This window comes from Podarcis muralis, chromosome 10 (genome assembly GCF_964188315.1).
Source record: "Podarcis muralis chromosome 10, rPodMur119.hap1.1, whole genome shotgun sequence".
In the NCBI taxonomy this organism is placed as follows: domain Eukaryota; kingdom Metazoa; phylum Chordata; class Lepidosauria; order Squamata; family Lacertidae; genus Podarcis; species Podarcis muralis.
In genome coordinates this window covers 60,629,145-60,646,079 of record NC_135664.1, presented here as the reverse complement: position 1 = coordinate 60,646,079, position 16,935 = coordinate 60,629,145, and the positions used below count along the sequence as shown (strand labels likewise).

At 45.5% G+C, this 16,935-nt stretch overlaps 1 protein-coding gene across 2 annotated transcripts in view; it reads left to right on the top strand.

Moving 5' to 3' along the window:
• RERG (RAS like estrogen regulated growth inhibitor) overlaps positions 1-13,542 on the top strand; it is an 88,956-nt gene extending 75,414 nt beyond the window's left edge. The window contains exons 3-5 of one of the 2 annotated variants that reach the window (XM_028746147.2): positions 3,943-3,999; positions 10,484-10,557; positions 11,306-13,542. In XM_028746147.2, coding sequence (XP_028601980.2) covers positions 3,943-3,999; positions 10,484-10,557; positions 11,306-11,713 — 539 coding nt within the window. In that variant the 3' untranslated portion in view covers positions 11,714-13,542. The remainder of the gene's footprint in view (positions 1-3,942; positions 4,000-10,483; positions 10,558-11,305) is intronic. The other variant, XM_028746148.2, reaches the window with a different exon arrangement.
• Positions 13,543-16,935: the final 3,393 nt, after the last annotated feature.

Below are 16,935 nucleotides of genomic sequence, written 5' to 3'. Positions count from 1 at the left end.
ATGCTTTCGTCACCTTCCCTGTTCTGACCTTCTCTCCCATCACAGCTTCAGTAATGTCATCCTTACAGAAAAGAGGGGTTCAAATGCCCTCCATTATTTAAAAGAAAATACAGAGGTGTTGTGAGGGCACATGCAATTCCTCGGGTCTCTGAAGTAAAGATACATATGTACAGAAAGGTCCACTAACACGGTCGCCATGCTAGCTAACACGTAAAACCAACACTGTCTTCCCCTGATTCTCACAAATTCAGAGTCAGACCCTGTCCCACAGAGAGTGCAGCATCAGAATTTGCAACAGGGCTTAATGCAAGCAATACCCATCTCTACATTCCTGGACCAGTGGGAGGAGGAATAACTCAGCAAGTCATGGGCCTTGCTGGTGTTGCTGTGGTAACCCAGAGCACTTATCTCTTATCTCAGAACATCCAGACCTGGGGGATGTGCTTCTCAAGACTTGAGACCAAGCACTGTGCAATATAACCCATTGTCTGAATTACAGCAGCAGATATTCATCAGATTGCGAACCTTAGTGAATCATAGATGCGGAGATGGATGACTTACTCACGTTCTGCTTATGGGTTTTGCATGGACCTCTGGTTGGCAGCTGTAAGAAAAAAGCAGAACTAGATGGAGTAGCAGGTTCTTCTTATCTTTGTATGCCTCAAAAAAGGACTCCCATGTAGTAAGGCAATAAGTATGCACGTTTAGGAAATTGTGGAACAACAGGCAAAGATTCATTTTTGAAAATTGTTCAAGAAGGGAGGAAGCGGGTGGAGATCTGGAGCCTTGCGAAAAGGACCTGGGACTCAGGCTTCCTGGGTACTTCCTAACCGCCCCTGACTAATCTCCCATCATTCCTGACCATTCGCCATGCTAGCAGAGACTGATGGGAGCCAGATTCCAACAACATCTGCAGAGCACCGTCTTGGCTATTCCTACTGTAAATAGGAATGAGGGAGAAATTTGATTCAGTTTGCACCAAAGGCAAAGTTACTTTTTTCACACGTTTTGATACAGTGCATGGGCTGAAATACAGCCATCCTTCAAAATATGCATTTAACCAAAATTTTGCAGTGCGGATCTCCAGCAAAGCACTGTGTACCAAAATGCCTATATGTGCTATACTAAAATGTGTGTATATTAGTCCATTATAATGTACAAACTTGCATTGCTTTTGGGGAAAGTTGCTTTGCCAAAAGGTTTATATTTGACAAAGTTGCACACACCATGGGTCTCTTACAAGAAATTCACATAAAAAATACTGGTGAATTTTCATGCGAATTCCTTTTTTAAAAAATCGCAAACTGCTGAGTAAATGCGGAAAACTAAACTTAAGTTTAGAAAAAAGATTAGAAACTGAGAGAAACCAAAATTGACATATTCTCTCATGTCTAGCTATAAGTAACCCTGCCTGTGAGGTGGGGTTAAATAGGCATCTCGTGGCAGAAGCCAAAAGGTTGGCACCCCATCTGCCCCACTGGCAGAGCTGCGGTTCCACTTTCCACCCAGAGGGGCACTGCCTCTTTGGCTCCCCACGTAAGAGCAAGGAGCGGGGGAGCAAGGTGGCACATTCCCCTTTCACCTTAGGTGGCAAAACAGGATGGGCCGCCCTGGGTGTAAGTCAGGCATCCCCAACCTGTGGCCCTCCAGATGTTTTGGCCTACAACTCCCATGATTCCTAGCTAACAGGACCAGTGGTCAGGGATGATGGGAATTGAAGTCCAAAACATCTGGAGGGCTGAAGGTTGGGGATGCCTGCTGTAAGGGCAGTTGCCTGGGCCCATTTTACATCTTGCAAACATTGAGCAGAAAGAAGGCACCCTCTACAGCGGTACCTCAGGTTAAGAACTTAATTCGTTCTGGAGGTCTGTTCTTAACCTGAAACTGTTCTTAACCTGAGGTACCACTTTAGCTAATGGGGCCTCCTGCCGCCGCACGATTTCTGTTCTCATCCTGAAGCAAAGTTCTTAACCCGAGGTACTATTTATGGGTTAGCGGAGTCTGTAACCTGAAGCATCTGCAACCCGAGGTACCACTGTACTTCAAAAATGCCTTTGAGGACATTTTCAGAAAGCCATATGTCCCGCACATGTTTATGTAACCTCCATCCATATTTCTGTTAGCCAAGGAAGTGTAAGAGGAAATGGCCCAAGCATGCAGCTAGATGCAGCTGGTTTCCAAAATGCTTTTAAAATGTATCTTCCATACACACCATTAAGAGAAGGACTTGCCAAGTGCCCCCATTTGGAGATCAGAGGAATGGAAAGGTCACAATACAGAACAAAATGTGGATCCTAAACTTAACATTTTGTTCATCTTATTGCCATGGCGTTTAGCTGGAGCGCTACAGAAACCACAGCATGTTGGGAGGTTTGATGTACACCGAATTATAACGTCAAGGGTGTTTACCTGAACTTCTCCAGACTTCCGATCCATTCAGCGAAGCAGATGTTCTCACAAGATTTAGCAGCCCATCCTGCTAATGGATGGGTAGTTTATACCACAAGGAAAAACATTTTTCTTAAGAGTTTTGTGGTTGTGCCTCTGATTCTAGCCAAACCCAGAAAGCAAATATGTGCCTTTAAAAAAAACCAACGATAATGATGAACCATTGCAAATAGCTAATAAAAAGTTATGTTAGCCTTTGTTTCATAAAACCTTTCATGTGTACTCCATGGCACCGTGTAAATCAAATTGGTTTTTATGGAAATACATTATACACTGTTAGTGGTATAAGAGTGCTTTAAACATATGGTGTGGCTATGAACTATCATTCTTCCTTGTATGCTAAACAGAGAGAGAAGGATCCAAATGTTGCTGATCTTTCAGCATTTTGAAGCTTGGGTGAACATAGAAAACTGAAAAAGCAGCATGCTAAATAAAAAAACTCTTGCTTGTTAATTGAATTAAAAAATACATTGCTACACTGATTTCTTTAAAAGCTTTTTTTTTTAAGACTTCACTTAAATAAATAAGACTGAACAGCTGTTCAGCTAGGCAGACAGCAGACAACCTCCCCACCTTCTTGGGCTTGCAGGAAAGCTCAGCTGGGAATGGCATTCATTTTTCAGGAAAGACAAGCACCAGGAGGGTTGCAGAGTGCAGCCCTCCAGAGAAATGATTTGCTGAATGCAAAAAATGGCACACCCTAAAGACCCCTTGACGCCCCTTGAATGCAAAGTTAATACAACAAAACACTGCACCATACCCATGAGAATATCACTAATTTTATTTTTCTTCTCCCTTTGGACATTTTTTTTTTCTGTATTCCATTTCTCTTTTCATTAATTGATGGAGCGTGGTTGAAAAAATGCAGTTTTTTTGTGTAGTAGAAGTGTGTATGTGTGTATAAAAAAAACCCTAACTTTTGCCCCTGACCACACCACTGGGGTGCGGCCCCTGAAAGGATCCCCATGATGCAATATGGCCCTCAGACTGACTGAATTTACTTCCCCAAATTACGCTCACTGCAATCAAAGGTCAATATTCGAGCACTTTCTGTACCTAGGGCACCTGATGTTACATGACAGTAAATAACGAAGAAATCCTGCTTGAATGTCCCCATCTTATGAGACTCTTGTACAGAGCTGCAGTGTTGTAGCTAAGAGACTGAGGCCCCCTTATATGCTGAATTCAGTGTGGAATCCATTCATGCCAAATTCTCAACATGCTAGTTTGGTTGTGTGAATCTGCTCTGCCTTGCAGGAGAGACTGCCCAGGTCAATAAGGTTTTTATTGTTCCATACAGCCCTCAAAAACAGCAGCTGTCTAGAATATGGATAAGGAACCTGTGGCCTTTTCCAAATATCGTCAGTGGTGAAGGACGATGGAAGCTGTAGTCCAGTAGCATCCAGAAGCTGCAGGCTCTTCACCTAGAGAATGTCCCTGAACAAAAGATTTGTACTCCTCTGAATCTAACTTCATTTGTTTCTTTCTCCATAGCTCTTGTGGTGCGTTTTCTGACCAAACGGTTCATATGGGAGTACGATCCTACTCTTGGTAAGTTCTATTCCAGGCATGGGCAAACTCGGCCCTCCAGATGTTTTGGGACTACAACTCCCATCATCCCTGACGACTGGTCCTGTTAGCTAGGGATGATGGGAGTTGTAGTCCCAAAACATCTGGAGGGCCGAGTTTGCCTGTGCCTGTTCTATTCTGTTGCCTGTAACCATGGAATGCCGCAGAGCCGGTTGGAAAGAGATTTATAGTACTTGACTGATTTATAGTACCTCTCCCACTCCACAACCTTCTAACGTCCAGTCACTTTCAAGATCAGCAAGGGAACAACCCTAGCATTGTTATTGCAATGATAACCCCTCCCCTCCCCCCAAAAAACCCAATGGTCATTGATCCAATGCACCAGGTAGGGCATACTCTTGATGTAGTGATATGAGGGCTGAACCCAAGTTTTGGGGGGTGCAATACATTCCCTTGTCATGGTCAGACCATTTCTGGTAAAGTTTGAACTGGAACTTTCTGCCTAGTGACATCAGGCAGGTTCCTTCACTGCAAGTTTTTCAGCACCTGAAACATTTTTGCTTAGGCAGGTTTATCCAGACCCATCAATGTTGATGCGTTTTACTATTACAGTGGTACCTCTAGTTACGAACTTTTTTCATTCCGGAGGTCCGTTCTTAACCTGAAACTGTTCTTGACTAGAGGCGTGCTTTCACTAATGGGGCCTCTTGCTGCCGTTGCACCGCCGGCACACGATTTCTGTTCTCATCCTGGGGCAAAGTTCTCAACTCGAGGTAACTCTTCCAGGTTAGTGGTGTTTGTAACCCGAAGCGTTTGTAACTCGAGGTACCACTGTAATAAAAAACGTTTTTATTGATGATTTTGATATTTCTCGCAAGCCCCTTGGAAGTTCTGCTGCAAGCAAGCGACATACACATTTTGCTAAATGAAATAAAAGATAAATAAAAGCCTTCTTTTAGGATTTTGAACACCCCCCCCCCAAAAAAAAAGCAATTCCCTATCTATTTTTGCAGGTGGTGGCAGAATGGTCCTACAAAAATGGAGCAGGAAATTCAGCCCACCCCTAGTTTATGCGAACGTGGGTGTGTTTATATAAATTGTGAAGAATTCGGCATTTGTTGACGTGGTTTTCGAGTTGGCTTGGCACAGGGTTTTGCTCATTTCCCCCCTAAAGAGTAGAGTATACAAACGTCCAAAGGTCACGGCACTAGCAGTACCTCAGGCTGAAGGTGTAATGAAAACCGCTCTGATAGCTGTGCAGAATAGCCAAGCCATGCACTGTTAAGAGCACTCTTCTCTGCCAATACACCAGGCAATAAGACTTGGATCTGATTCAACCCCCAACAAGGCAATTAAAGTTAGATTTGGAGCACGATACAAAACCAGTCCATTAAGCATTCCCAAGGTTTTTTGGGGGGTGGGGAGAATCTTGGCTTCTTGAAAGGTCTTTTCTTGTTGATTCAAATTCTCCAAGCTCTTCTAAAAAACCCAAATGATCCGGCCTTCACATTGTGGTCTTCTCCAAATGTGGAGCATTCATGCAAAGTCAGAATTTGTGTGATCCTTTTTCTGGCAACCCATTTCAACTCCAGCATATGGCATTGCAGTCGCATACTCTGCAGACCAAGGACAATTTAAATGATCTGTGGACGGCTGCCAGGTCCTCTAAAAACAAGCCCGTGCAAAATCAAATAAATGGCTCTCTTGCCAATGAAGCTGTTCATTCTTAACAGTGCTTTTGGAACATCTTTCTCCCCACCACTACTACCTTCTAAATGCTCCCTTGTGGCCTTTGAGCAGTTATGTCAGGCAATGAGATACACAGAATGGGTATGACTTGTGGTGTTGGGGCGGGGGGGAGATGTTTGGGGCTCTTGCCAGCACAGATGACTTGGACATTTTATTTCTAAAAACCACTGGAGGGGAAAGGAATAGGCGGGTTGGCTTTTAAACATAGGATTGCTCTCTAAAATCTTTTACACCAGTGTGTAAGTATGGAGTTACTTACCATAATGCTTAGCTCAATGACCTTTCGAATATAGATAGGTCACATGAACATTAATGGCTCTTACACGCACTGTGTGTTTAAAGTGGCATCATACCAATTTAAGCAGCCATGTCTCCTGCCCCCCTGCCCCAAAGAATCCTGGGAGCTGTAGTTCATTAAGGGTGCTGAAAGTTGTTAAAGGTAAAGGGACCCCTGACCATTAGGTCCAGTCATGGCCGAATCTGGGGTTGCTGCACTCATCTCGCTTTATTGGCCAAGGGAGCCAGAGTACAGCTTCTGGTCATGTGGCCAGCATGACTAAGCTGCTTCTGGCGAACCAGAGCAGCACACGGAAACGCCGTTTACCTTCCTGCCGGAGCGGTACCTATTTATCTGCTTGCACTTTGACGTGCTTTCGAACTGCTAGGTTGGCAGGAGCAGGGACCAAGCAATGGGAGCTCACCCCGTTGCAGGGATTCGAACCGCCAGCCTTCTGAACGGCAAGCCCTAGGCTCTGTGGTTTAACCCACAGTGCCTGTTAGGAGACCCCTATTCCCCTCACAGAACTACAAATCCTATAGCACTTTAACAGTTAATGCCATTTCCCAAGCTCTGTTTGTGGAGAAGGTGCTGTTTACTGAGCCTTCATTGGGATTAGTTCGTGGAGAGGTTATATGGTATTATCCCAAGCAATCCTTATCCTGCTCTTTCCAGTGCATTTTCCCCTTTCAATTTCCTTACTGAACTAAGTCCACAAGGTTTTTTGGGGTTTTAAATGAAAGTTTGTTGTGCAAGAGTGCCCGATCCACTTCTTCAACTGCACAAATTGCATTTGCCAGTCGGCAGTTGAATTCCACCTGCAAAATAGCGCCTGTCTAGAAGCAGCAACCTTGTGCAAAATGAACTCATCAAAAATTGCTGATACTCTTTGAGGGGGATAGTGAAGAAAGGTGGCATTGCTATTCTCCCAAGGAGAAGGTGGCACTGGATTCTGTATCAGAGTTCTGTAGTCTGTCCCCTGTTTAATTAGTGGCATGCCTTGTTTGGGGAGCTGTTTTCTTATCCAGATTTTCACAGCTAAAGAGCATCATAGTGTGTTACCATTCTCAAGGCTACCTTAACAGGTACCTGCCCCGCAAAGACATTATTTCCAGTTGCCAAAACGGAGAGCGGAATATTCAAGTCACTCAACTTCATACAAATTTAATGTGCCTTCTGTTGCCAGCTCCCTTCTCTCCTCTCCACTGACGTGGATGGATTGGGCTTTGGGCTCTTCTTCCACATCATTTGTGCAGCAGAACTAAAATCTGGGCTCCCAGATAGATTTTCCCATCCATCCTATATCCCCAGATGCCATGAGGGACTAAATAATGCAAGGCAATGCGCTGCAATATGTTGAGCCATGGTTTGTGCCCCAAGCAATTAAATAAAAATGAATTTTATTGTGGGGCAGGGAGTTTCCTGCTCTTTTTTGTCTGAAATTTCCAGTGAGTAGTGTCCACAGTACATGGTTTCCTACAGGGGTGTGTAGGAAGCTTCTTTCCTAGGGAGGGCCAGTGACTCTCAGGAAGTCAATGAAGGGGCGGAGCCAATGGTGGGTGGAGCCACAACCCATGTGGGCAGAACTACCACTTCTCCCTCTCATGTTCTCTCCCACAGCTCTGCCCACCTCAAGCAAGCCCCCATAGGAGAGCCCACCACCAAAGTGTTAGGCAGGATAGTGTACCTTTTCCTCCTGGGCAACCTTTTGGGGGCCACATGAAAGTGGTGGGTGGGGCCAGAGGCAACAGTGGGCAGAGTAAAGTATGTGTCAGGAGTGAGCCAGCAATAAATCACACGGGGTAAGTGAAGTTAACTCTTTATTAGAAGAAACAAGGTCTGCTCAAGGGTCCCTGGCTTAATGAGCACAGCAACTCTCCTGTGGTAGGTTTTGGTCTTAGGAAGGAGTTGCTGAGACTGAAGGTCCCTGCCTTCCCAAAGCTGCCTAAGTCTCTTATTCTTCTGGGTCATTCCCAAGCAATCTGAGGGTACGCCAACACGCCTGCCTTTGCTTCTCCTTCTTCATACCTCTCCTGGTCATAGGAGATCAAAGGGAGGGGGGATTGTTGCAGCAGGAGGGGGAGACACCATGGCTTCTTCACCAGCCTGATTCATCTCTGCTTCTTGGCCTTCTTTCTGATTCTAGATTTCTGATTCTGATTCTGGAGTTCTCTTTCCCACAGACTCGCCTAGCTCACTAAGCTCTTTTACCTCGCAGCTTCTGACACTTCTCCCCTAGTTTTCTCCCTCTGTCCCCACATCGCCATCCCACCACCAATTTCTGGGCTCTGAGCCTTCTTCACTTGGGGGTTCCCCAGCTGGTGCCCCCCCCCATTCCTCTGCATCCAGCCAGTCCACAACAATATGTAAATTTTACTTTTGAATAGTAGGCTAGTTTCTACACACACATCTCACACGTCCTTCTCTGTCCTCCATCCAGGCAAGTAAGAGGCACCAACAGAGTTCAAGGACACATCACAGTGTGATAAAAACACTCAGGGAGGGTGCAAAGCAAGGCTGGTGAGGGATATGGCCTGGGGAGAAGGGGTGGGGTCTGGGAAGAGTCCTGAGGGCCACTCAGAAAAGCATTTGGCCCCACATGCCTGAGGTTTCCCGTTCCTGAGTTAGGAGTTTGTGTAGTGGGTATATGAGTTCCACCTAACACCAGAGACTCTACATTCTGATTCCATGTTTTCTAGCGTTCTCATTAACTCTGTGGCACAAATCAGCCCAGGGGAGTTTTTTTTTCCCAATCTGCTTTCTCTTTTTTCCCTTCTCGCTACATCTCCTTTATAAGAACTTTGTGTCTCTGGCAATTTAAAAGTAAATTGAATTGGGCAACATGGGGTGGGAAGGAATGAAAGTGCCTGGCTCTGCCAATATTCCGTAGCCCCCATTGTTGTTGTTTTTAAATGAAAGCTGAACCAAACTAATATCTCAAGCATGGATCTAAATATTTAAAGCGTGAGTTTTACATATCTCAAAATCTTGGCTTTCAATCCAGTCAGGGAACAGAACATGACAGGAAAGAGAGCCAAATAACAAACCAGCCATCGGATTAATGACGGTGGGAAAAGATCCAAGGTTATGCCAGTAGCATGTAAAATGGATTAACATCATGTTTTGTGGCTATGAATTTTTACATCTATATTCTGCCCTTTCTCCAAGGCGTCTTGCTCCTTCCTTTTAACCTCACAACATCCCTGTGAGGGAGGTTACATGGAGAGTTTGTACCTGGTGAACTTCTCATGGCTGAGTGTGGACTTAAAATATGGGTCGCCCTAGCCCTAAGTCTGTTGCTCTTAAACATGGCAGACATTCAGTCTTCCAGCTCACGAGGAGCCATGGGGGCAGGGAGACAAAAGACAGATCTAGCATGCTGGTTTTTATGTACTGAGTTGAATTGGATCCAAAAGGCAGCAGTCTGATTGGTCCTAGAACAATAGGATCCAGAATGCAGCAGTCTGATTGGTCCACAGGAGCCACCAGATCCAGCTCCAGGTGAAAGGGAATCCGCAACCTGATTGGCCTACAAGAGAATCCCGGAATTAACCAATCACGTGGGGTCCATTGTGTAAATAATGCATATAAGGCAGACATTCTGGGGGAACTTCCATTCCTCCTCACCACTATGGGCTGAATAAAGAGCATGAAATCCACTGTCGACTCCAAGTATATTTCACTGGCGACAAAGGTGGGATCCCGCTGAGCTGACCGCCACACACAGCACCACAGCACCGCCACCCTCTGCTCTCCTCCTCTAATTATGTGAAGGATCTGAATTCTCAAAATGGTGGAAAGGTGTGGGACCTTTTATCCTTCTTGAGTCAGGCCACCCCTCCCAAGCTCCACCCTCTTTCTGAAGAGTGGAGACTCTTAAAGGGGTAGACCGGTTGCCTGGAGCATAACACCCCATCAGCTCCCCACTTTATGCATTGCCTGTGTTGGTGAACAGATGTTGGGAGCAGTGAGACCCCTGGTATAAAGCAGGTTGGTTTGTCAGCAGAACTTGGCTCAGGGGGAGGGGAGGGTTGCCGTCTTCTGAAACCCAGTTTGGGGGTCTCTGGCTCAAGGGGATTCAACCAACAGGCTCCAGCTCAGGTTTAGAGCCAGAGTCTGGGTTCAGAGCATCCATGACTTCCTGATCCAGCTTTTGTAGTTATTATTAAATCTCTAGTCCACCTTTCCTCCAAGGAGCAAAAAGGGGCATATATGGTTCACCCCTCCTCATGTTATCCTCACAAGGTCGGTTAGGCTGAGAGATGGCGACCATTCCTACTTCAACAATCTAGCAGGTACACCACACTGTCTCACGCTGGTTGGGATCATAGGCCATATCTGTCAGAATAGAGAGGGGGGGGAGGGCTTCTGCGGCCCACTCAGATATATAGAGATATGTTGTGAGCGGCTGCACCTAAAACTGTTTGCTTTTTGAGTTTTAATTTAATTTCTCTCTCTCTCTCTCATGTTTCTTTTAAGAGTCCACTTACCGTCATCAGGCCACAATTGACGATGAAGTTGTTTCTATGGAAATACTAGACACAGCTGGGCAGGTGAGTCAGAACTCTACAGATCCCTACAATAGAAACCAAATGCCAGAGAACTGTAAGTAACTTCAGAGGAAGGTTGTGAAGCATTGCTAAGCCGAACGATAGACGTTAAAAGCATTCAAGAGGCAAAAGGAGACATGCCAAAAGACAACGGGCCAAATGGGTAGGGAGGTGACATCTTATTTTCCTTGCCTGTAATTGTATTATTATTATTATTATTATTATTATTATTATTATTATTATTACTACTACTACTACTACTACTACTACTACTATTATTAAATTTGTATACTGCCCTTCATCTGAAAATCACAGGGCAGTTCACAACATAAAATTTCAAAATGAGAACACAAAATAGGTCTCCATTGCATAAGAGGGCATTTAGGGTGATCTAAATGGACCAGAAATCGGGACACACACACACACACACACGGTTAGAAGTCCCTGTTTTACTACTGCTGCTATTTTTCATGCTGCCTTCTTTATTTGAACGTAGCATCAAAGTACCATGAAACCATTGAAGGAATGCAGGGTAATAATGCTTTCTGCTAGTATTGCTGCTCTAGGGCTTGCACATTTAGTGCCTGGCCCTGGAGAATGGACACTTTTTATAGATCGTAAACAAAAGCCATAGCACAGCAACACTAAATCAGAACATAGTCCTCTGCAGTCCAAAATACGGGTCCCAAAAACCCCCTTGATTGTGTCTTTTGACCACACCCATTCTTCCTGCCTCTTTCTTTCAAAACAGGAGGATGTCATTCAGAAGGAAGGCCATGTGCGATGGGGCGAGGGCTTTGTGCTGGTCTATGACATCACCGACAGAGGGAGCTTTGAAGAAGTCCTGCCCCTTAAGAACTTGCTAGACGAAGTTAAAAAACCCAAGAATGTTACCTTGATCCTAGTTGGAAACAAAGCAGACCTGGACCACTCGAGGCAGGTCAGCACCGAAGAAGGGGAAAAGCTGGCCACCGATCTAGCCTGTGCATTTTACGAGTGCTCTGCTTGTACAGGGGAAGGCAACATCATGGAGGCCTTTTATGAGCTTTGCCGGGAAGTGCGGCGCCGGAAGATGGTCCAGGGCAAGACCCGGAGACGGAGCTCCACCACTCACGTCAAGCAAGCAATCAACAAGATGCTCACCAAAATCAGCAGCTAAAATATTTCGCTTGTTTCGTTAATATAGAACATCTCAACTGAGGTGGGGTGAGAAGGCCGGATTGTAGGCAATCAACAAGATGGTGAAAGCTTTGCTCTTCCCTAAACCCCCCAAACCATCACATTACTCTTCCTGAAATTAAGAGAAGCAAAGCAGGTTTCTGGAGTTGGAGCAATTACCAAATTGAATATTTTTTTAAATAATAAATTCACAGGGTCACTTAGAGAATGTACCAGATCGCTTACTGCTTCCCCTACAACACAGCATGTTCACCTCTCACTATTATTTGATGACTTATCACTGGCCAATAGGTAAATGAGTCTCCAGTCCAGTTTTACTGGGTGATATATTCTTTTATTGGGTCTTTTACCACTGGCAACTTAGGCTGTGTACACACAACATTTTATTCTAGAATCAAAGGAATGCAGTATTTGGTTTTTTCCTACGTAGTCCACGCACACACATGCTAAATCTAGTGCATTTTTATTTATTTTTGGCCCCTCAAAAGTGCTTCTTGAGAAACTGGTTTCATTCAGAAAATAAAAGCTCCTTGCAAGTTGATTCTGCATTGCCCCCATTTGAAAGCAGATGTAGGTGGTCCCAGCAGTGGGGGTTTCATCCACACCTACTCAATGGCTTTGATGAAGGATGTATAACAAGAAGGGAATCATCGCTTCCTCCTTCATTCACCTTGGTGGATGTGCAGGGAGGAAAAGGTGTGGCTAACCTAATCGAGGGGAGGGTTTTCAAATCTGTACTGAGTAACCACACCCACTCTTGTGGACAGCAGGCTCTAGAATCAGTCTAGTTTGAAGGCATGTTGAGAATGAGTGAAAATGGTTGAGCATGTTGAGGATGAGCAAGAATGAGAAGTGGAGACAACATCAGTGCTGATTTCCAGCAAGATCTTGCTGAAGTCTGGCAAGATCTCATGAGATTTTGATCAGGTCTCACAATACCTTGCTGGAAATCAGCACCGAGGCCAGAGCTTCTCCACCAGGGGCAGAGACGGTAGGACTTCACCTCATCTCATGGGTGGGCCAGGCCTGGTTAGTGTGTACACAGCGTTAATCTGCATGTTGCCGATTCTTATAGCATTGATCAAGAACATCCACCCTTTCTGCCGGATGTCTAAACCCAACCATAATCTAAGAAAGCAGAGGAATTGTCACCTAATTCCTCCAGTGTACTTACTGGCCTATTGCAAGTGGGCAGCTTAGCAAGTGACTGCATCAGCCTTCCCACCACCAGGATGTTTTGGACCACAATTCCCAGCAGCCCCAAACAGTACCTAGTTGGAGAAGGTGGTCTAACTTGCTCATTGTTGGCAAAGTGGCCTGTTGCTATCTGCATATCTACATAACACAGAAGGCCGTCTCTGGGTTAGGAGAATGCTATGTATCTGGCTGTCAACCTATGGAGGGTATGAGATGGATTTCACACGTTTCACTATATTAATGCATGGTCAATTTTTCTTAAGAACAAAACTGCCTCTTTCCTTGTGTCACTTTTCCTGAACCTTTATAATGCCTACATTTTAGTAGGATATCTTTGTAAACTCAGCTAGCGGAAACTCTTCAACGAGTTGGTAGGCTCAACTGGATTTATTACGTTATGTTAAAAGTTTATTTTTATGCCGCTTTTCGGTTCCTAAAGCCTCCCCAAAGTAGTACAGAAAAGTGAAAATGCAAAAAATAAAATAAAATAAAATAAAAAATATCAGTTACCAAGAGATTGTATGTAAATGACACACTATACGCTTGGCTGTGTATCTATGTTTGTAAGCCCTGCAGAATTAGACAGGAAATAATACTCATTTCTTTCACAAAGGTTTGGCTTTTTTCTTGTTCTGCTTCCTAACTGGTGGATCCATTTCTACTTTAATTGGAACGGGCTATAAAGAAACCTCTTTGGCAGGTCACAACTGGTAGTGGTGCACCTTAAAGTAAAGGTAAAGGGACCCCTGACCATTAGTTCCAGTCGTGACCGACTCTGGGGTTGTGGCGCTCATCTCGCTTTATTGGCCAAGGGAGCCAGCATACAGCTTCCGGGTCATGTGGCCAGCACAACTAAGCCACTTCTGGCGAACCAGAGCAGCGCACAGAAACGCCATTTACCTTCCCGCCGGAGCAGTACCTATTTATCTACTTGCACTTTGACATGCTTTCGAACTGCTAGGTTGGCAGGAGCAGGGACCGAGCAACGGGAGCTCACCCCGTCACGGGGATTCGAACCGCCGACCTTCTGATCAGCAAGTCCTAGGCTCTGTGGTTTAACCCATAGCGCCACCTGCATCCCATGGTGGTGCACCTTAGCTTATTACTTATTACTGGGGTTGACAAGCCCCATTTGTGCTGATCAAAAGCTGTATTTGTCTACAATATGAGCTCGGTATTGGAGCTGATTCCAAGTTAGGTGGAGCTTGATTTGTGCAAGGGCTGGAATATACAAGCATCTGAATTTCCTTATAGAACAGGTCCAAGACATTTTTCTGCCGGCCAGTCGAGGCACAAAGTACCTAAGGGTGGTCAAGTTGCTTTGGTGCCTGAGGCAGAAAATATCCCAAGTGCCTCTCCCTGTCCCTGGCAATAAAAGCACAACAACAACCAATTAAATGAATAAAAGTGTGCTGTCCTTTCGTGGGGCACCCCAAATCAACTGCCTTGAGGCAACTGCCTCAATCTGCCTCAGATATGGGGAATCTCACGCCTGGAGGTCAAATGTGGCCCTTCAGGCCCCTTCATCTGGCCCTTGGGGTTATCACACATACCCTCTCCAGCTGACCCTCTAACCAGCCTGGCTTTGCACCCACCTTCTGTGGGGAAAAGCAGAAGTTGATGTAGTGACGAGAGAAGGAGCAGGGAAAAGCCATCTCCAAGCAAACAGTTCAGATCAGCTGCATGGGGCGGGGGAGAGAGAAAGGGGTGTCAGAAAGAGAAAAAGGGGGATAAAGTCCTTTACATTAAAAAAAAAGCTCCCTGTCTGTGATGTAGAGGAACATCTGAAAGCTCTGATCCCCACCCCTGTATCCCTCCCAAGTTTATTAGGTACCCAAGAAGTTTATGGTGTGACCAACACAGAGGCCTCTATAGGAATCAGCACACTTGAGCTCCCCAACAAGTCTGGCTATTGCTATCATAAACGGTCAAGATTTCAGGAGGTTATTTCCCACTGTGCTGTTAAAATAACGATAATCTGAAAAGATGGGTTTTGTTCCCTTTAGCCTGGCGATTCAGTCGTCAAAAGTGTTACAGCCGACTCTTTTATTGCAATGCGCTCCTGCCTAGAGCCCAGAGTGCCGCTTTCGAAAAGTGTTGAAGTATATTAAAGCGTTGCTTCCAGAAGTCTTTCAATTTTGGCAGCCGTGTTGAAAGGAGCCAATGTAACATGACCCCCTTTCAACTGGGTTTCCAGCAGCAGAAAGTAGCAGGGTTGAAATAGCCCCTAATACTTTCCTTACATTGAGTTCTTTCTTCCATCACCACTGCTCCAATTCCCCAGCTTGGCTCTCATGCTTCCTGCCATATTCTGCTGGGACAGCCCTTAGATTCAGGCCTGGAGCCTGCACCCAACATCCTGGGCTGACCCCTTGCCTGGGTGACCCACCTCTGTGCCCCCTCACCTGCTGCCCCCTGGTGGTTGTGCTGCCACCACCTTCCCACCCTGTTTTCAAGGGTGCATAAAGGTAAAGGGACCCCTAACCTTTAGGTCCAGTCGTGGCCGACTCTGGGGTTGCAGCGCTCATCTCGCTTTATTGGCCGAGGGAGCTGGCGTACAGCTTCCGGGTCGTGTGGGTCAAGCGTGCTTACCTGGCAACAATGAGCTTGTTCCACTGACATAATTTTATTGTTGATTTTATGCCATTCACTGCCGCGAGCTATTTTTCTTAATATCAGTGGTATATAAAAGAATGTAAGCCTGCTTGCACGTGTGAACGGAAGGCTGGCAGCTACTCCCAGCAACCTCCTGCTGCTTATCTAACAGCTGCCGTGTGCTGAATGGCTCCTGGCCCATGAAAGGACCACCGCCAGGTAAGTCCACAAGCAAGCATGGAGCTAGGTGAGCTCGGAAGCATGTGATGGAGGTGGTGAACATGCTAAAGGCTGAGGAACCACCACTACTGGGGTCCCAGTCAGTGCTGAGAGGGGACTGAGGGCAGCTTGCACAGAGCCCCTCAAAATCCAAAGCTGATGCCGTTTACCATATTAGCCATCTGACTGACATATGCATGTTTTGCTGCACTAAGTGGAGGCAGTGAGTGTAGTAGCATCTGTGGTTGAGTTGCACAGAGGCCTACAATGGGCATTGTTTGGCTAAAATTGGTGAGAGGTTGTCAAGTCAGGGAACGTGGATTCCATTAAACACAGAGTTCCATGCCCTCCAACATATCTTCAATGAAAATAGAGCCATTATTATTATTATTATTATTATTATTATTATTATTATTATACTCCACCCATCTGACTAGGTTGCCCTAGCCATCCTGGGTGGCTTCCAACATAACTAAACATTAAACATTGAAAAAATTCCCTACACGATGCTGCTTTCAGGTGGCTTAGGGGTCAGATAACTCCAAACCCTCCAATGTTTCTCGAATGAAAATAGGGATGTCCTAAGGAAAAGTGGGGTGAAATCAGAAACTGGGATGGCTTCTGTAAATCCGGGACTGTCCCTGGAAAATAGAGACACCTGGAGGGTCTGGAGTTCTGCCTGTAGTGAAAGTGGTTTTAAGCCAGGGTTGCATTAGCTAACAGGAAGGATATGCAGCAGCAACAGCTCAATCTTACACACATTTATTTATAAATGGGTGCCAAATCTTGAAGTTTAAAAAAGTCTGGTTCTTGAATCCGGGAGGCACAACCCAGAGCAGATTAAGGAGGTTGCCCGGCTAAGGCAGCGATTCTCAAACGTTTGTTCACAGACCGCTTGAAAATGACTGGCGGCCTCAGCAGACCACTTAAAGAACTTTCACAGCACAGGCATAACTTATATTTTAATAACATCTTTCCTCCAGTGGCAGCATCGCAAGAGCCAGCATTGTATTATGTTAATCGTGGGCTCTAGCCTAGGTGCCTTGGGAAGATCCCCTTAAACTTGTAATTGTTTTGGGGAGAATTTGGTAGACTGCACCAGTACAGTACTGTATTAAGAAAACCACAGGCCCAGTTGTTGTGACCCTGTTTGATTACTTGGCCTTGGTTGGAAGAGGAAAAAAAGCATCA